This window comes from Cryptomeria japonica, chromosome 2 (genome assembly GCF_030272615.1).
Source record: "Cryptomeria japonica chromosome 2, Sugi_1.0, whole genome shotgun sequence".
Lineage (NCBI taxonomy): Eukaryota > Viridiplantae > Streptophyta > Pinopsida > Cupressales > Cupressaceae > Cryptomeria > Cryptomeria japonica.
Genome location: NC_081406.1, coordinates 564,955,084 through 564,977,176, shown reverse-complemented (window position 1 = coordinate 564,977,176; position 22,093 = coordinate 564,955,084). Strand labels below are relative to the sequence as shown.

Below are 22,093 nucleotides of genomic sequence, written 5' to 3'. Positions count from 1 at the left end.
GATTGTTTTCTTGTTGCTCTTTCTTCTGATCATCAATCATAATCCCACTAGGTGCAATATATTGAGTACCAACATGTTCCCAGTATTGACTTCCTAGACTCTTGATATAAATTTTCATTCTATCACTCCATATTTTGTAGTTCTCTCTATTAAAATTCAGACCTTCTTTCTTCATCATGTTCAACAAGATCTTTACCTCAAGTTGTTAGGCTTAGACCTTAGAGGACCTGAAATGCTCTGATACCAATTGATGGTATGATGAAAGAATAAGGATTCGGTCAAGTACTTGACAGGGTGGTGAATCAGTAGATAGAAAAATGATATAGACTTTCACCAATCTCAAAATCAACCTCTCAAAGCAAACTCTAAATTGACTGGTTTAAACACTGAAATTCAAATGCAATATTACTGACAAGTTAAACCAATTGACTGTTATAACAGACTAACAATAAAACAACTTGAAACTCACAAAAAACTTTTAACTGAATCATTCAAATACTAAACTGATAGTAGTTAAAACATATTTCAGATTGTTGTCGGTTAATATAACATATCAAAGTGGATTTAGCAGTTAAGCAATTCAACCATAGTAAACATAACCACAAAAGCATTCACCACTTAAGACAATATTTTTGACATGGAAACCCAAATGGGAAAAACCATGGTGGCGATGAATACCCACAAGTATTCTAAACTCTTCTGAAGTTTGCCCTGCTAGGAGCCTAGCTTGTTAAAGCTTTACAAAAGTCCTGTTAAGAACAGATCCTCTTAGGGACCACCCAGTTAAGGGATTGACTATAATGCCCTATTAGAAGCAATACTCTATTAGGAGTAACCTCGATAGAGGATTTGAAATCCAAACTAATGAACCACCTGGTTAGAGGATTTAGATAACACCAAGCTTGTTAGGGCTTACCCGGTTGGGGGATTTGACTGTTGTAATTGTTAGAAAACAGTAAGGTTTTACTGATCTGTTTGAATAGCACTACACTTGCTTGTTTATATCCTTTTCATTCTCCTATCTGCCTTTACACATACTCCAGATACATCATCTGGTTCAGAAACCACACTCTCTTACTCTCAATAAAAAATTGCCACTACAATAAAACAACTCATCGACCTTATAAACAAATCATCAAGTTGGTAACACATCAAAAACCTAATCATCTTGAATAGAGATTACAAACAATCGGTTTAAGTATGACCGTTGGATTATATAATAATCATTGCACATTATTCAAGATATCCTTGACCGCTCCTTGATCACCGCTTCATCAAACACTGTAACTCATCACGCAGTTTACATTACATGCAATGAACTTGCTCATTCCCAAGACAAAAACTGTTGTCTCTACGCACCAAAAACCATTTAAAACTCTTCTCATACAACATGCATACATGTCATAATCATTACCTTTCATCATTAGATCATAACCAATACAACCAATTCACCAAACTCCATCGGTTAGGGTTTATCGTATCAACAAGTAGGGTTTACCGATTGATCTCACTTCTTCTCTAGTAATATTGGTTTCCTTCACAAACTCACATACCGGTTGCAAAACAACACTATTACCGGTTATAATTGACATCAATGACAACATAACATTTCATCAATGCAATCTTCATACAAATACCAACACAAGATCCAATGTGCGGTGATCCAGGAGCAGTTGAAGTTGTCTAGAACAATGTGTAGTTGACTGATATGCAATCCAACGATTATGATTGAACCGATATGTTGATAACTTAATGATGAACCACTAGTACCAAACCGGTACTGAGAGGGGGGGTGAATCAGTACAAGCACAAATACAGTCCAAAACCGGTTTGACAGCAAATACTCCAAATGACTGATAAACAGGGATACTGGTAAAACAGAGTGCAACCGGTAACATCCAGTACAACTCAATCAGTCATGAACCGGTCACTCAATAAGCTTCCCTCTTAGTTCAATACTACAGTATCATTGTATTCTCATGCATAAACAGATAAACTTAATCATTAGATCTTCACAATAGTGAGTTCAATATGTTTTATAGACAGGCATAAAACATAGAACCTTCATATGCTTAACAAGTAAAACAAAACATCACAAGACAAAAGCATTTCACATGACACACATATTTTTCACGTGGAAACCCAACTGGGAAAAACCACGGTGGGGATGAATACCCACAAGCTGCTTTTTGAACTCTTTAGAAGTCTGCTCTATTAGGAGCCTTGTCCGGTTAAAGACATTACAATAGGTTCTGCTAGGAACTGGTCCTGTTAGGGATCACCCAGTTAAGGGATACCCGGTTAAGGGTTAAACCCGATAGGGTCACCTTGTTAGAGGATTTCAAGAACTCAATAGCTGAAAGGATCTCCTGAGCTCTATAGCTTCTCATAACTCTTTAACCTCGAGTTACCCGGCTAAGGGGTTTGAATCAAGCCTATTAAGACCACCCTGTTAGGGGATTTTGTAACAAGCCAGTTAAGGCTACCCTGTTAGGGGATTTTACAACTATTGAAGTGGTTAAAGATCAACAGGAATTACAATGATCTGTTAATAGCACTCAATGCTAATGCAGATCCGTTTTGGCTCCTCTTCACCTTCTGCACATTCACTTTGTAGGTATCTCTTCTCTCCTTTGGTCTGGCAAGAATCACGTATCACTTCCCTAGGATACACACACACAACTTTTGCCAACAACCTTAGAAAGAAACACAACATCAACCTTATAGGAAACATACAGGTCGGTAGCAAAAACCCTAAACCCTAAACCTGTTAGGTTAAGCAATTCAAGCAGTTCGATCCTGACCGTTGAATCATACTACATTAAATGCAACAATCTTGAATTGATCTCAAGACATTCTCCATCGTCCATTTTCCACCGATTTCATGGCGGTCGATAACCCATCACGCGTTATCACCGTTTGACAGACTTCGCACATTCCCGAGGTAGATAGGAATAGTCTTCTTCATGCAAGATCCTTCACGCGCACAGAGCTTACGTGGCAACACGATCTATCCTCCATCATACTGCTAACTCATCACACAAAGATCACTGATTGAGTCACTTGAGGTGCTCCAATCGGAAACCCTGAAGTGGAAGCTACCTACCAACCGGTAGTCATACAATGCTTCCATGTGTCGGTTCCCATAACTACATGTCGGTTCATCTTGGACAAATATGCTGCTTCACTTTGGCATATAAACCGGTTCATACATATGTCGGTTCCTCTCTCTTTTCACCTATCACATATGCTGGATGTCGGTTCTCTTAATAACACATATTGACATCAATGACAACATACAATGTCATATGTCTTCATGCCGGTTCACATAATGCCAACATATGTTTGTAATCTCTATGAGATTTGTATGTTTTGTGTCGTGTTACCGACCTATTATATTTGTATTTAAGGTCGATGAGTTATTTGTAATTGTGTTGGGAATTTGGTTGTGGTAGTGTGATTGTTGCCGAACCAGAAGAAGTGTCTGCAGAATGTTGTGAATGCAAATAGGAGTAGAAAAGGATCTGATTAAGCAAGGAAGTGATATTTCCAAATCAGCAAAGAACCTATTATTCTCTAACGATTACAACAGTTAAATCCCTTAACCAAGTAAGCTTTAACAGGCTTGGTGTTGTTTAAATCCTCTAACCAGGTGATCCATTAGCTTGGATTTGAAATCCTCTACCGTGGTTACTCCTAACAGGGTATTACCTTTAATAGGGTATTGTAGTCAATTCCTTAACCGAGTGGTCTTTAACCGGATCTGTTCTTAACAAGACAATATTGTATAAGCTTCTAACAAGGCTTAGCTCCTAACAGGGCGAACTTTAGAAGAGTTCAAAATACTTGTGGGTATTCATCCCCACCGTGGTTTTTCCAATTTGGATTTCCATGTGAAAAATCATTATGTCAAGTGGTGAATGATTTTGTGGATGTGTTTTGATATGGTTGATATGATTAACTGGTAAAGCCACTTAGATATGTTTAGATAATTGGAAGTGATATGAAAAGTACTATTACTAATGTTAGTAAAGTGGTTAAATGGTATGTGAGTTTTAGATTTGTTACATTGTATCTTTGATATTTTGGTCAATCGGTAAAGTTTGACAGTGCAGTTGCAATTTTTGATACAGTGTCTAAACCAGTTAGTTTAGCAAGTTGTTTCTAAGTTGGAATTAAGTTTGGTGAAAGTTTAGTTTGTTTTCTATCTATTGATTTACCCTCCCCCCTCTCAATAGTTGACCGGATCCTTATAATTTCATCATATTATCAGATATCACTGCTCAAATATAATGGCCCAGAAGGCTACAACCCTCAGGGAAGTCTCACTGACTTACAATAAGATTTAGACTACAATCCAGAAGAAATGAACTAAAGGAATAACATCTCCAAATGCTTGATTACACTTTTAGTTAAGCACAGATGCCTGCCCTGCAACACCAAACTCTCCTCAATCACAACACCGAAGGATGAATCACTTGTTCACACATAAACCTCTCTTTGATAATGCAGACATTACATCGATCACCAAATTACATGACAATATCACCTATATACAAATCATCAACCGTGATAACAAGGTCAACTAAACCCTCAACCCTCAATTACACAATTACAACACATGATACAGAGATCGACCACCAGACCAATATAATGGTTTACATAGCATAACATGGTCGTAAATTTTTTTCCCAAACACTCAACTCCACCAGAAATCATGCCAAGATCAATTGCAACACGCTACACCACCAGGAAAACTACATAACACGAAAATCATCACCGATTCATAGAAAACACCAAAAACTCGCACAACAATCAAAGAGGATCATCAAAACAAATAGGACACAACTAGGAAACACCAACAAGCACGTTAGAATCATCAGGAACAACTGCACCAACACCACTTATCAAATCTTCATTGGTCAACGTCTGAAAGCTCAAGAACACAACCATTCGACAACTGTCATGAAGAAAGATAACTTGTGGAGAACCAAACCACGATCCATCTGAAATGAAGATACACAAGACCATCCCAAGCAATATCCCAAAATCTCGGCACAAGATCTGATCACATCGGAATATACCAGAGGATATATCAAATTCTACAAAACATTGATCAACAAAAATAACACTTCAAACCGGATCATAAGATCTTCCCAATTTGCAATCACCAGAGCAATACAGAGGAATATGTTGAAATCAATGACAACAACATATCCTAGTAGTAGCAATGACCAACAATATCCAACATTATATATATATATATATATATATATATATATATATATATATCTCAAAAAATTATTAAAATAAAATTATATAACAAAAAATATTAAATATAAAAAAATAAAAATTATTAAATTATGTTAAAAATTTATAGATTTCAAAAGAGTAAAAATTACTAAAAGTTAAAAACAATAAAAAAAAATATTGTAAACTAAAAATTTCTAAGTATGTATATGTATATGTAATAGAAATTTTAAATGAAATGATTGAAGTGCGAGTTAAATGGGAAGGACGATTTGAACAGCTGATAGTTTTTTGCAGGCCATCTACATGCAAGACAAAAAATGAAATATAGTTAGAATTGTGAGGGACCAACACTAAACATCAAGGCTTAGTGTGTGTTCATTAAGGCATGCCGCAAGACATGCCCCTTCAGTTTTGACACTTTATAAAGTAGTGCATTTTACAATACAAATAGGTATAATAGATGAGAAATAACAAAATACTATTTTTGCAAAATACAGACTTAGTTTTGAGTTACCATTCAAAAGTTATTACAAGAACAATTTTTTACTTAAGCAATCTATTTTAATTACAAAAGCACTAACTAATTATGAAATACTTCAAGACCTACATGCATGTAGGTACTCATTGGACTAAGGACGAAAAGAGTTTCACAAGAGTATACACTTTCATAAAAAACTACCACTCCAAATTCAAGTTATGGTGAAAGCAAACAAGGATGCAATGCGTCAAGTTCCTGCCCATAATGTTAATAGAAGAGGAGAGAGAGAAAGAGATGGAGAAATAGAGATAGAAAGGGGGATATAATGAGAGAGGGAGATGGAGAGATGAAAAGGTAAAGATATAAAACCAAAAACCTTTATTAGAGATATTTACATAGAAGCACTAAACTTGTCATCACACAGTACACAATAATGGTCAATCTAGTCTTCATTTCTTATGATTCATGTTTAACCAATCAATATAAACATTAGAAACATTAAGCTCCATGCATGCCTTGCAGTCTAGCATCGTGATTATTAATTAGCAATTACTAGCATCACAATTATTCATTCATAACAAAATAGAGAATATAATAGACTAAAAATACTTTGTATGTTGTTTGGAATATAAACATTATCATTGATATCCATATTCATGAAGCTAGTTCAGTGTCTCAGCATCAACTGTCAGTTTAGGAACATGAATCAAAGCCACACAAATTAAAAGGTGCAGGTAGACTAGATAGCCATCTTTCATATTAAATAGTCATTTTTTGGTTCACTATTGAAAGTGAACTAGAAAGTCATATCTGACATCTGGTGGACTCAACAAAATAGTAATAATGAAATAATATGGACATCGTTAATCAGACTAAGTTTGAAACATAAGTGCAATAGTCATACACATGTATCAACAGTAGTACCATTTGAAACAAAGTAGTCGTCTAAGTTGCCCAGTCACCATAAAGTAGTTAAGTATATATATTTGTTGCATCAACAAATAAGAGACGAGTTTTGATTGCTATTTTGTAGACTAGTATTGAACAATATGATTTTGTAAATGAAAATCCGAGCAAAGCCTGACTACAATGTGAGGAATGCACTATTCTTTTTTGTTTGATGATCTTGTGCCTGCAAAATTTGTGTTAGGATTATTGTAACATAATTAATATTGTATTATATGCGACAATGTATGGAAATATGTGTAGTATAAGAAGTCTTTGAAAAAGTATCATATTTACCTTTAGTAGTATTCTTTGATTATTCATCAAGGTGTATAGCATGGGTGATGGTATTGTATTGGCTCAATGTGAAGTTCCCCATGACTATAAAATCTCATAGAATGAATATTATTGCTGATTTGTCTTTAATGTAGTCTTCTTAACCCATGTTATGGAGACTGGGAAAAAGTTGTTGTATGATAGATTTGTCAGTCGAACAATGGATTGTCTGTTTGTCATAAGATAATTGTTTTAAGATGAAGAGAATATTTATAAGTGACATCTTTGTCACATATAGTGCAATGTGTAGCTTCCTCTTCCAACATTCTATAGTCGTCGAATTTATTGTTGCATTTGGGGCAGTATGCATTAAATGGATTAGAAAAAGGATTTGCCACCTTTAACACACCATCAAAATTCAAGACATGTTAAAGTGTTATTCATGAAAAGGAAAATATCTATAAATTTAAGAGTAGAAGTGCTTAGAAATAATTACCTGAAATGTTGATTGTAGGAGTGCATTGAGTCCTGTTATGCCCTGCATATTCGATCCCATCATTTTCCTCGCCTTGAAAATATGGGTCTCCCTTTTTGAGCTTTTGCCTTTAGTTTTTCTCTTTTTGTTTGTTTATTTTTGTTCACTTCAGAACCCCGGAGTTCTGGGGTGTGTTGTGCTTTTCTTTGTTGTTCACCTTGGAACCCTGGAGTCCCAAAGTTTTGAGGTGTTTTTTGCTTTATTTGTTTTGGTTTCACCTTGGAAGTTCGGAACCCCGGGATCTTGAGTTTTTGTGTTGGTTTCACCTCGGAATTCTGGAACCCCGGGCTCCCGAAGTTTTGTTTTTGTTCACCTCGGAACCCTGGAGTCCCGAAGTTCTGGGGTGTGTTGTGCTTTTCTTTGTTGTTCACCACGGAACCCCGAAGTCTCGGAGTTTCGATATGTCTTTTTTTTTTTTGGTTTCACCTCGGAAGTCTGGATCCCCAAGCTCCCGAGGTTTTGTTTTGGTTTCACCTCGAAAGTCCAGAACCCCAGAGTTCCGAGGTTTGTCTTGTTTTGTTGTTGTCTACCTCGAAGGTCCAGAACCCCGAAGTTACGAGGTCGTTTTAATGTCTTTGTACAAACAACGTGCGATGGGGGTATAAATAGTGAAAATGAACTATTTTGAGTTCATTTGTGCATTCAAGTTTCTAGGTTCTTTGGCTCTAACCTCCCGAGTTTTTGTGCCCGTGTCTACTAGTTTCGCGTGTTTCCTCCTCCGTTAGGTTGGTGTATTTTGTTTTGTTTTTCTTGTTGTTTCGGTAGTTTTGGATTTCTAGTTTTTGTAGTTTAGATTTGGTTTTCTTTTTGTTTATTTTCATTTTTGTTTTAAGTTTTTTTGCCTGTTTAAGTTTTTGGTGTGCCCTAGCTTTGGGACTCTGAATCCCTAGAATCTCGAGGTCCTTTATCATGCCCAAACTATGAACCTCAAAACCTCTAAGTTCTAGGATTCCAAAGTTCATTCCATGACCGCTTTCCATCCCACCTCCGAACTCCAGACTTTCAGAGTTCTGGGCCACCTTTTCACTATCCTTTCCATCCACCCCGAAACTTCGGACTCCCAGAGTCCCAAGATCCATTGTCATTCCAAAGGTTTTGCACCTCGGAAGTCTAGAACCCTAGTCTTGGCAAGCCCGGGACCCCAGAGCTCTGGACTTTGCAGTTTTTATCCTTTTCCAATCTTGGAACCCCGAAGTTTCAAAGTTAGCTATCTTTAAAGGGTTTTACACCTTGGAACCCCAGAGTCCCAAAGTGGGTTATAAAATTGATGTTTTGACAATATGATAAGCTAATTTTTGGTTTCTTCTTGTAGATTAAAGTGATTGAATGGACCCAACATCCAACAAGAAGGCCAAGGATATGGATAAGATACCTATAACCATGAAGTACCATTACCAGGGCCAAACCTATGCTTCAAAATTGGAAGATCAGATCAAATGGGTAATTGATACAGAAGTAGATCATATAGATCTGGGAGATAGTAGAATACAATTGGACAAACCAAGATTGGATGCTCCCCATAGGAGGATCAAGAGGTTAGGCTTGGTGGAGGCAACAATTTTCCCACAATCTTTACAAGCCTTAGAGTTCATCATGACTATTGCATAATTTTATGATGCTGACACTAGGAAATGTGTAGATGACAAAGACTGGGCAATGATAGATTTCTCAACAGACATGTTGGGTTTGGTATTTGGCATTCCTTCTAGTGATGAAGTGTTGTTGACCACCGAGGAAGGCTGCAGGAGTTTGGGATAAGGATGTAGCCACTCGTAAGAAGCATATGAATGAGCATTGGCTAGAAGAAGAGAGAAAGACGGGTTTGAAGGAAAGTAATATATTAAGAGCTGATTTTAAGGAGCCACAAAGAGATTTGATTATCAAGTTGAGTAAGGTCTTCGACAAACCATATTGTCGACAGTTTCACTCATGGATGTTCCAGTTCATGACCTCTATTTTGATTAGGAAACAATATTATGTCTGGGCTCAAATATTATTAGATAACATACATAACCAATTGATTAATATGCACAAAACAAATAAATTCTTCTTTACTTCTTATGTTATCTGGGTAGCTGCTCGAACAAGTAAGTTCTCGAGATCACAAATAGAAGGTAAACTCGAGGATGAAGAAGGGAAAAAGAGAGTATGGGAACACTATACGCAACTCCCTTTGTCTCAGGCAAAAGCACATTTTAAGAGGATAAATGATGCATTCCTCTTCCATTTTATCATAAAAATCACGAGTGATGAGGGCTACAGGATAATCTCAGAGGTAATGACACTAATAAAGGAATGAGGATGTTGGTTCCTTTAGAATCAATGATCTACATACATCTGGGTCAGTGGCTTTACAGGAAATCCAATACTGCTCCCCAGGTATTGTAATGACAGGGTGATGCTTTTGGAACATGTCAGGCAAATGGTTGGGTTACAATCGTTGTTATCCTCAGAGCACAAGTCAAGTGTTGATTTTTCAATAACAATTGGTTACTTTTCTTGTTCAAAAATACAAGTAGCTAAGACAACCAAGCAGGAATTGAAAGATTTACATTTGAAAGAGTTTAATTATACTAGAGAATATTATGATCCATATGGTAGATTGAAGGCAATGATCCCTAAAGCATATGATGGACATAAACCTGAGTTGGAAGACTTTTGGGCTAACCTTCAGGACAGTTTTGAAGTTAGAGAGATGAATTATTACTGGCTTACAGTACCACAAGTAAGAGATTTTAAAATAGAGACAAATATCCCTAAGGAATTAAAGGATGATGGCGAATTGTTAGATCCAATGTACAAGGAACAAGAAATGGATAAGAAGCCCCTTTCCCCAGTAAGATAGTTAGGACAAGAAGAGGTAGATATAGATACAATAAGCCAAAATGTAATAAAGAGAACTAGGCAATGGTTGAGCCTAAGGATTAGGCCTAGTGCTTCAAAGGGGAAACTGAAGGGATAGGATACAGACAATCCTCAGTTCAAGATACACAAGGAGTACACTCAAAGAACGAGGTTTGGTTCTAGAAAGAACACATCTACAAAGCCTGATGAATCCACAACACCTCAACCAACCCAAGAAGAACTTATAGAACAAGTAAAGAAACAAATGCAAAGGGCTGAGTTGTTAAAGAAAGTAGCGGATTTAGGAATAAGGGAAGGATTGGGGGCCATACCACAAGCAAAAATACATCTCATTCGAGTTTCCATTGGACAAGTACTATGAGAAGGTGCCACAAAGATAGATGAGCAGGGAAAGACTGATGAAACAACAACAACATCAGCTCTGTTGATGGGTGTTTTGACACACTCACCAACAATTAGGTAATTTATGTGAACACTCACCACCTCTCCTGAAAAGCAATAAGTTTTGGGAAACTAACCACTCCGAGGTCTCTATAGTCAGGTCTCAATGGTGATGGGAAACTCAATGGTTGATGCGATTGTACCTGTCAAGGGGCCTGTTGGTTGAAACAACTTCCAATAACTTAACTTATTTTTTTTTTGTATTTTTTGATTTAGATTCTCTCTCAAAATAAACAACAAAAGATAGATCAGGGGAACAAGAAAATAACAATGAAATCAATACAATAACAACTGAATGATCCACACAGTGAGAATTTCATAACCCAATATTATAAACATCACTAAATCAACATTCAAATGATGAATTCCAAAAAATATATAAAGTCAGACAACTTCAAATATCAATGGAAATGAATAACATCAAACCAATAATCACCCTATCAATCTAATCCTCGTATACCATTTACATGCGCAATATGATTCATAAAATAACAAAGTATCTAGAAGAAGTATCTATTTTGGGTCCTTGTGTTCCAAAATCCATAGCCATTCCTCCATCCAAATCGCAAAATTCAAAATTAGCTTTTCTTCCATCACTCCACCACCCCTCAAGGTGTGTGCCAATGTTGATCTCGCAAGTTTTGTTCTCCACTCATGCACGAGTCTTCCAACATACAATCCATTATCGAATACCTCTTTTCCACTCTTCCATCCCTCTTATTCAATCCTTTGCATAAATCCTTATCCCATTTCATCCAATCATCCATTTTATTATCATACCAACATCTTTGAGAATATCCTCGTAGCCATGGTCTATTGCAACATATCTTTCAAAGGTACCATCCAAATGACAAGATTCTTGGGTCCTTTCTCCATGTCCTATCATGCATCCATTATCTTCTTAGAAAATAAATCCATGTCCCATTGTGCATCCATTGTCTTTCAAGAAAATGAAAAAGAAAAGAATAAAATATCAAAGAGAATCACCTTGATGAAAACTTGGAAAACATGCATCTTATGGGACAAAAAAAAATAGTAAAGAGAAATATTCATCCACTAGTGAAAACTTGGCAAACAGGCACCTAGGCAAGTAACATGACGAAAACTTGGCAAATAGATGTCCTTCATCTTCTTGCATTCCATAATTGGGGTAGGTTCCATTCAAGCTATCTTATCACATCCTATCCTATCGTCCTTCATTGTCCCTCATCCCTCATATCCATTATCCTATCCACGTCCATATTCCCTCTTCCATCTTTGATCTTGAAGAGGCTAAGGATCTTCCTAGGCATCACACGTCCTATTTGCTTCACCTTGTCCACATCCCTTTTATCCATATTAGTTCCCTTATCGTGCCCTCATCCTATTCATATCACATCCATTTTTTATCTTGCTTATCATATCCATGACCTCTTATTATCCCCCCAATCCATCCTTGATCTTGATATAGAATAAAGACGTAAAATGCAAAAAACATAGTTTCACCTCTTGATATGTCTCTTTGTATGGACCACACACCATTTACTACCATGCTATCATCTTATCTTGTTATGTCCAATCCCCTAGCTTGGTAGAAAGCATGTTATCCCATCACTAGATAGTCCTTAGAAGCTAGCTCATCTTTAATTCCATAATATTCTTCCCTTATTTTCCCTCTATCCATTACAATTTCGTCAGTCCATTCATTCATCCATAACGTCCTTGCCTTGCTAGACAGTGGGGGCAATTCTCTTATCATTATCAATTGATGGAATCCTTCTTGTAAAAAGATTCGAGTATGACTCTTGTACATAGAAAAATGTCCAAAAAAAATCCAAAAACATTGCAAAACATCCTGAAAAAAGATAAAAAAACATCCAAATAATGTACTGAAAGAACCCTTTCCAAAAAACATTCCAAAAAGATCATGAAGAAATCACAAAAACATCACATAAACAAAAAACCCTAAAAATTTCAAAATAATTAAAACTCCAAAAAAAAATCAATCATTTACATTTCATCAATAAACTTGTTCTTTGCAACAGACAAACACTTCAACAGACACGAACGAAAAAACTCATAAAAACACAACACTTACCAAATCACGCATCAACATACAAACTATCAATCACGTCAACAGTCAGACATATCAACTTTTCGTATCAATCAATCAATCAATATTATCTGTATCAACTATCATTTGTCTTATATGGGATGCAGTATACTTGAAACCAAACAACGTCTATCTTAAATGGGGTACTTCATTCCCGAAACCAGACATCATGATTGTCCTATTAGACAAACTATCAAATTTGACAAGAAGATTAGAATGGTTGTTGACTCGCTTGGTCTAGCGAGTCTTATTTTTTTCATTGATTTATCTTTGACCATGTTTCTATGTTGCTCGAGGATATCCGCAAGTGATGAGAGTGGTGAGGATGGTTCATGATCTTTTTGTTTTTGTTTTCTGCTTATGGGATGTTTTTGTGACATTGTGGGGGAAGTATGTTTTTGGGTGTTTGTGTTGGTACATTCATTTTGTGACTATCACACATACCTTGACCCTTGGCATACACACCCAACATTTCAGATTGGATTTGAACATTCCTTGTCTGTTTTATGTCAGTTTTTTTACAAAAAGGATCGCATTATCGCTCTGTCCTCATATTTCACAACGTGATGTATCCACTTGCCATATCAAATAAAGCTCTCTAAAAGTAAGGTGGACTTATGAAAGCAAGGTTTCATCATTACTAATTGTTCCTCATCTAATATTTTTGCTTCTTACTAACCTTTTTTCTCTTTAATCATATTTATTATTTCATCTAATATTCTTGTTTCTTTTGAGAGATCATTCATTTCCTTAATACAAAAACAATCTCTTGAGGGGGTATCCTACCTCCATCCCTTGATCTACTGGGGCATGATTTTTTACAATTTTCTTTGAATTTTTTTTTCTAAATCACATTTTCTCAAAGAGGGGCAAAATGTAGACACTAAAAATTGGTAAACGCCCATGTTCTTCTTTTTTTACCTAATCGCGCATATAGCCTTTATTATTTGTCGATCTTGTTGCTTCCTACTTCCCATTTTATGTTCCGTTGGCATCATTTTCTCCCCATTTTGAATCTAGGATTTCATTTTGTCCTCAGATTCATCCCCTTGGTGTTAGTTCATTCCCTTCGATCCAATGATGTCAATTTTGCCCCAAACCCTGCCCCGATTAGGTTATTTTGCTTCCTTTTTGGTCCTATTACTTCTTGATTCCCATTTTTTTTTGGTCTTGTTGGCGTCATTTTCTCCCAATTCTCATTATATGGGATCATTTGACCTCTTCTCCCATCCCATGGCGGTGCATTCGTCCCTTTTTCGTTCATTAACCTGCTTTGACCTAGTTTACCCGCTTTTACTTGGTTTTACCTGGTTTGACCTGATTTTCTCATTTTCACTCAATTCTTCCCATTTCTTGTCCGAACCTTCCCAATTCTTCCCGATTTCACCCATTTTGACCAAAATTGACTTAATTTGACCTAATCAAGGTCTCCAGATGTTAGTCTGACTAATTTTCCCTTTTAGGTTTAATTAATTAAGCCCCTTTTACTAATTCTTCTTCTTAATCTTTTAATCTTTCATCATTTAACTATCTCCCTTTTAATGTTAATTAAACAATTTATATTATTTAATTAAATGTTCAATTTCTATCTCCCATAATTGAATATTTTATTTAAGTTATTTAATTAGCTAATTGGGTCATAATTAGATAAATTTATTTATTTATTTGTCCTAATTATCCTCTCAATTTTTGAAAATGGCAACAATACCTTAGATAAATTTATGGGATTTTCCCTAATATCTTCTTTGATTTTCGAAAATCCATCTTTTTGGAAATATCTCATTAATCTTAATTTTAAATTCATAAATGAGGTATGCATCCTCAAAAATCTATTTTTTTGCTTTTTCTCTGCTTTTTCCTCATCACCTTCTCATCACCTTCATCCTTCCTCGAATGATAGCTCTGTCGTGCATTCAATTTGGTCCATCCATATGTCAGAAATCCTTTCGATTTTGGAACTTCTCTTTCAATCAAATCATCTAACTTTCAAGCATTTTCATTTTGTCCCATTAGCAGTCTAACTTTCAAGTAGTCTTATTTTGTCAAATTGTTTAATCCTCTAGTTTTAATATTTTCATGCATTGTTTTGAAATCACTTCATCTTAGAATAACGTTTTCAAGTATTCCTTGATATCACCCTTGCTTTCATTCATACTTGCACCTGCACAATTAGAGTGACATCAAATTAGAGGAGAACGAAAGAATAATGGAGCCACATTGAAGGAATAGTGATATTTGTTACTCATTTTTCATGTTATTTGCATTTCATTTCAATGTCTCTGTTGGTTAGATTAGGGTAGTTTATCATAATCATTGAGTTCACGATTCACTTTGGTTTTCACGATTAACTTGATTAACCCAATTTTCCTGATTTGTAATCACCATTAAAGAATTAACAACAATAGTTTCAATATTCTTTGTAACAACTAAACTAAACAAACAAAACCAACAAATAGAATCATAGACCCCTAGGGCTTAGATTGATCACTACTTAATATCATTTGTAACTATAAAACTAAACCAAATAATAAATAGGAGGAATCTTATATTATAAAATAGTAAAAAAATATCTTTGGTCTCTTGCTAACTTGCTAATGCTTGTACTTGCCTTTGACTAAATAAAAATAAAATTATAGGTACAAAGTATGCACTAGGCATTGAAAAAACCAAAGAAAGATTTTCAAAATATAATTATTTTAAGTACACAAAGATTCAAGAATTATGTTATTACGAATTAAAAGTTGAAGAAAATGTGTAAAAGTACATAATTCAAAGTTTTAGTTGTATTTATATGAATTTAATTTTGGTGAAATTTATAGAGAAAAAATGTGGCAAACCTTGTGTGATTGTAAAATGGTTGATATAAGTGTTGGGTGATTGGGGCAATGATCCAAGACATATGTGGTGATTTCAAGGCTATTATGGCCCCAATCATAGCATGATGTTATAATCATATTGATAAAAGTGGTCTTCATATAAGCTAATTTTTTTATGAAATTGATGAATGTGTCAACTAACTGGCATATGCCTCCAACATTCTAAGCAATTACCAATTACAAATGTGTAGTTTACTATGGCAAAAATATTATGACATACTTGCTTCTAAAAAAGTTGCAATAATTTAACATCAATTGAATTGGTAATGATAATTTCTTAGCAATTCGGGCCCTTGACCATTTCATTAAATTTATCAAAATTGATTTGGCTTGTACATACTATTCACAAATTGACAAAGATTCACCACTAAAAACTACTATTGGAGTGAAGATTCAAAGAAGCCATAGATAAATGTGCAAACAACCTATATGTAGTTGATGCAAAGTTGAATTTTTCACGAATTTTTTATCCCATTAAAAAGGGAAGTATGTATTGAGATTTTCTCCTTGTTATCACATATTCAAACTTTTTATACATATCAGTGACTCAATGAATGTCTTTACATACCAAAATAGAACAACACACCACATCAACATGTATCAAGTTAGCTCATAACAACTAATAGGAAGAGGTGAAAAAGTTAGAATTTAAATTTGAGGTTCATTCCTACATGTTGTGGGATTGATCTCGATTGCAAGAATGAATTTGGATGGTGAAATGCTAATCTCAAGGTAGACAAAGAATGTATAGAGGTAAGTGTAAATGATATGCAATAAATAATGGGTAATTATCGAGCATGCGAAAACAAGCACAAAAGAGAGTAAATACAAATGGATTAAGGGATCAAGGCCCAAACCGCACCTAACACAAGAGTGAACCACTTGTTGATATGTAATTGCATTAAAGACATTTCATCAATGAACATAAAATTAAATGAAAAATGACATAGATATGTAAATTTCACCATTGCAAATATATAAACAAAATTATAAATGTAAAGTAGCTGACACTGTTTTTTGTAGCAAGCCAATTTATGTGATATTTTGTTAGTATTCAACTACATAGCTTTTAAGTCAAACTCATTGAGTCATATTTCATAAGTAGTGGTTAACAAGAACTCATCTATCATGAATATGAACATGTTTCATTTAGCACTTATTGCATTTAGGTGATGGCCATTGGGTGAAGTATCAAACTTTTTGGGAGGTCATTATTTTAGCACTAGAAATCAAATGAGCTCAACAATTGATTTTCCCCAAGATCAATCCTAAAAGACATCACATAAATGTTGAATATCTGAAATACTGAGAGGGGAGGGGTGAATCAATATTCCCTTGAACTTATTAAAACTTTGAATTAACCAATCAACTAACATAATTCAAATGTAGCAAAGGAAAAACAACACAAAACTCATAACATTGGATTTATACGTGGAAAACCCAACATGGGAAAAACCACATAGAGGATGAACTCTCAAGTATAGTGTAATATGTAACTGGTTTCACAGTACAAAGGTGGCTCATTGCTGATGGGGGCTCACTGCCCAAATACAAAAGGCTCACTATCGGAGGATAGACTTATAGCCAAAGTACAAAAATTAAACTTCTAGAATTGCATTTGTCATATGCATGAGACACAATTTCGTTGAAGTATACAAATGCTTTTACATCCACTATACATCTACTGCCTAAGTAACATTCACATTCACAGTCACAAAAACTTTTGCATATACAATATGTACACATTAGTTGTTTTTCAACAACCCTACACATATCTCACAAAACTACTGATTATATAGATCCGCACCAAAAACTCTGATAAGTTGGCTCAACTGGAGAGGGGATAAGACCGAGATACACATACGCTATTGCAAAATAGCTTCATACGATGTTGGCTACAATCTTGAATCCAAAACACCTTGTAGAGAACGCCTCTTTCATATACGAATAGGACTGGATCCAAAATTGCCTTGTAGAACATGCCTTCATCATTTTTGGATGAGACCAGATCAAAAGATGCCTTGTTGGATCACAAAATTGCACGAGCTAAATACCAAAACAAGTGAACATACTCTGCACATTTAATGGAGCAAAGACCGGACCAAAACATATGCCAGAGCAAACAACCGGACCACACCAAAGCTATATATGTCAGACTGGATTACATCAATAACATCAATGACAACAGGGCAACAATAAATCCTAAATATCATAAAATCTCATAACCTAATACTTTGTCAATTTAAGTCCACATTAGACAATCAAATTGGAGCCTTCAACAACATTTTGAAATAAATAAAAAATATTCTTCCAAATTCTAAATAGAAAATCTCACTAGGATAAATTATTATTATTTTTTATTAAGAGAATAAATAACCTTTTATCATTTTTATAACCCATTGATACCAAAAACATAAATCAAAGGTGCATGGATAATTTATCTCTTTCAACTAAGAGCTAAAAATTGAGGGATATATATTCCACCAATGCCATCCAATATACAATCATAACCTCATCCCTTTAATCTTCAAACACGACATATTTAATAAAACTTATTTTTTAATAATTTCTTTATAAATCATTCAACTTCACCAATCAACCAAAAACCAATTTTCTTTTTATTTCCACGTAAAAATAACTTTTAAAATACTCTCTCTAAACATTTAATTTTTTTAACATCTAAGCCTCAACCACGTATGTGCTATATACATCAATTATTTTCTTGTTTATTTAGACTCAAATCACTTTTTAATAGGGCATTCTAAATTAAACAACAGGAAAATTAGTGGCATATAAAAAAAGGAGTTTGTTAAATTAGATTAAATTGGAACGTGTGGACAAAGAAGAAACCTGTATTAACAAGGAACTAAATCCGGAAACATATAATACAGAGGAGGACAAGGTTTATAGAAATGGTGGAATGTCGGTACAGGTGAGAATGCAGACGTGGATGGTGACAAGGCAGCATCCATTTCCAGTTGGGCCATGGATTGGCGCCAGGGGAGCTACAAAGTGTGCTACTGTAAGCATGGCAACAGTCTCTCTGTATGACTCTTTATCATCAAAGGTATTTGTACCACTACTGCATGCAACTTTATTTAATTCATATTAGTTAGTACTAATTATAGTGTAATTCATATTCGCCAGTACCAATTATAGCTTTCTGCCCCTTCTTTGTGTGGATGTTGGGTTTACAGAAGGGTTGCCGATTTAGAAAACGTGCAGACTGGAAAGTGAGAGCAGCAGCCGTTGTATATAAAAACCTTCGGCCGGATGATTTCATGCATCCTCTTGACAAACAGGTAGCTGCCTTGCCTTTGCATCATTCATTCTTCTATAATTATAATTAAGCGTTTAATAAAATAGAATATTAAAATAATATCCACGAGACCAAAGCAGCCTATAGAATCAAGAGTAGCATGCAAGCTTCACCTTGAGACACAAGGGTACTAAAGCTTTATAATGCTTCACCTTGAGACACAAGGGTATTAAAGCTTTATAATGTTTATAAACTCCTCTTGATGTTAGATCTTCAGCAGTGGATTTTGATAAAAGAAAGTTTGCAGCTTTGTTCAACTTGGCCTCTTCAAATAAGGTGTTTAGATTGTCTATTCTCAAGGTATTTTTATAGTTGATACGGATGTAATTATAAGTCAAATATTTTAAAGTGTAGTGCTATTTTGTCTCTACTACACCTTGTTGTAAAATAGGCATGTTCTTGTTTCCCACTTTTCCTTAGGTCTCGATCATTTGCTGGTTTCACATCTAAGATGGTTTGAGCTAGTTCTTAATTGAACTATCAACATTTTTGCTTCTCACTTAATATCAACTTCTATGTAAGCTTTTTCACTATGGTCCCATGTGAAATTTAATTTGCTTGATATGGTAAGTTTTCTTCCGATCGATTTGTTTTGTCCACATAGCAGTCTTGAATTTTTCTTTGACATACTTTTTATTTTTTCAATGTTATCTGAACATTCTTGCAAATTAATGTTCCATTTATTTATCCACTTGTTGTTTTGTTTCATCCATGTGTTTTCTTCTGCCTAACTCTTCTTCAATAACAAGCCTAGGTAAATAGTGGTTCTCCACATTTTGCTCTTTTTTAGGTAGCTTAACAAATGGACTGTCATTGATACTTTCAATGGGAAAGTACTTGTTTCAGTTAATAAAATCTCATATGGAACTGAAGTCTTAATTTGGAGGTTGCTTACAATTAAATCCTTTTGAATTTTTGCCACTTACCTTCATTTCTGATTTGACATGTTGTGCCCCAAATTTCACACCCATAATTGATCATTGGAGTGACAAGTAGACCAAACAAAATTCTCTTGGTTTTCAAATCCCATAATTCCACACTCCTGCATCAATTTGTAGTGAATATAAAGCTTTCTGTCCCCTTTGAATTCTTTTTGCTTTGCATGCTTCCTAGCTGAGCTTTTTGTAAAAATTGAGTCCAAAGAACTTGTATTCTTCCATTATTTCTAGAGGTTTACCTTCAAAAAGAAAATTTGTTTATTTTTTCTTTGTAATAAAAAGATCATGACTTTGGTTTTGCTAATGTTCACTTCCATCCCTACCTCCTAACAAAAGAGTTCTAGACTCCTCAAGTGCTCTCTCAACTATGAGCTGTTTTTGCAATTAGGATGAGACCATCTGCATATAACAGTAATATTATTATGTACCTATGTCATGTCCCCTTTTTGGAAATAGGGCCATGAACTGAAGTCTTAATTTGGAGGTTGCTTACAATTAAATCCTTTTGAATTTTTGCCACTTGCCTTCATTTCTGATTTGACATGTTGTGCCCCAAATTTCACACCCATAATTGATCATTCGAGTGACAAGTAGACCAAACAAAATTCTCTTGGTTTTCAAATTCCATAATTCCACACTCCTGCATCAATTTGTAGTGAATATAAAGCTTTCTATCCCTTTTGAATTCTTTTTGCTTTGCATGCTTCCTAACTGAGCTTATTGTAAAAATTGAGTCCAAAGAACTTGTATTCTTCCATTATTTCTAGAGGTTTACCTTCAAAAAGAAAATTTGTTTATTTTTTCTTTGTAATAAAAAGATCATGACTTTGGTTTTGCTAGTGTTCACTTCCATCCCTACCTCCTAACAAAAGAGTTCTAGACTCCTCAAATGCTCTCTGGGCTGTTTTTGCAATTAGGATGAAACCATCCGCATATAACAGTAATTTTATTATGTACCTATGTCATGTCCCCTTTTTGGAAATAGGGCCATGAAGAAGACTTCTATTTCTTGTATGCTAAAAGGTAAAACAAGGGAAATAATTTTTAATATTATTTTGAAGTTGAGCTTGATAATTTTTAATTTAAGGGGCAACTTAAAAAATATTATCATTAAAATAAAAAGTGTGTTTAACACGAATAAACTAAAAATATTTTTAAATACTTTAAAAATATTTTTTTTAATATTTATGGAAATTGGACCCATGGCCCATTTGGAGCACTACAATAGGAGGGTGCTTGGATTCGTTTAAATCTCATGTTTTATCATCACTTTGCCATTCAATTTTGAAAATTTGAGCTTTGTTTTCAAGTTTGTATATGAGAACGAAAATCCTTGGCTATTTTGGAGATATTAGAGGACAAAAACTCTCTTGATTTTCCATAATTGGATTAAGAATGTAAACCTTTATATGCATTGAGGTGATTCTACCCAAGGATCGCGAGCTTATTGATTGTGGTTGTTCAATTTATATTTGCAAGCAAACTACATCACATCATCAAATCAACATCTTTGGGCCAACTTTCAGGTGTACATGTTGCTGCTACAGTGTTGTTACAATGAAATCAACATTTTGGGCCAACTCTAAAATTGTGAAGATTTCTAAATTTATTAAAGATCTCAAGGGTTATAGAAGCAAATTGAAGGTTTCAAAAATCGTGTAGATTGTAGCAATTTGTAGGTTTTAGAATTGATTTTACTTGTTCATTGCCATTTTATAATAGGTCTAGTGTGCCATCATTTTGGAGACTTTTCGGATGGGTTTGTTATCATTTATTGTCACAACAACATTTCTAGCCACTTCCCTTGGTAGCGCTGCTTGGATTCATTTGGATCTCATGTTTTATCTTCAATTTGCCATTCAACTTCCAGAACTTGAGCTTTTTGCTCAAGTTTGCATCTGAGAACAAAAAACCTTGGCTGTTTTGGAGATCTTGGAGGACAAAATCCCTCTTGGTTTTCCATAATTGAATTGAGGATGAAAACTTTCCTATCCATTGAGGTGATTCTACCCAAGGATTGATTTGAGCTCATAAATTGTAGTTGTTCAATTTATATCTGCAAGCAAATTGCACTA

General features: G+C 34.8%; 1 protein-coding gene across 1 annotated transcript in view; it reads left to right on the top strand.

Moving 5' to 3' along the window:
• Positions 1–9,909: 9,909 nt before the first annotated feature.
• The window catches only part of LOC131041528 (plastoglobule-localized metallopeptidase 48, chloroplastic), an 89,843-nt gene continuing 77,659 nt past the window's right edge, over positions 9,910–22,093 (top strand). Inside the window, exons 1-3 of the mRNA XM_057974656.2 lie at positions 9,910–10,323; positions 18,580–18,828; positions 18,959–19,063. Of these exons, the coding sequence (XP_057830639.2) occupies positions 9,910–10,323; positions 18,580–18,828; positions 18,959–19,063 (768 nt within the window). The remainder of the gene's footprint in view (positions 10,324–18,579; positions 18,829–18,958; positions 19,064–22,093) is intronic.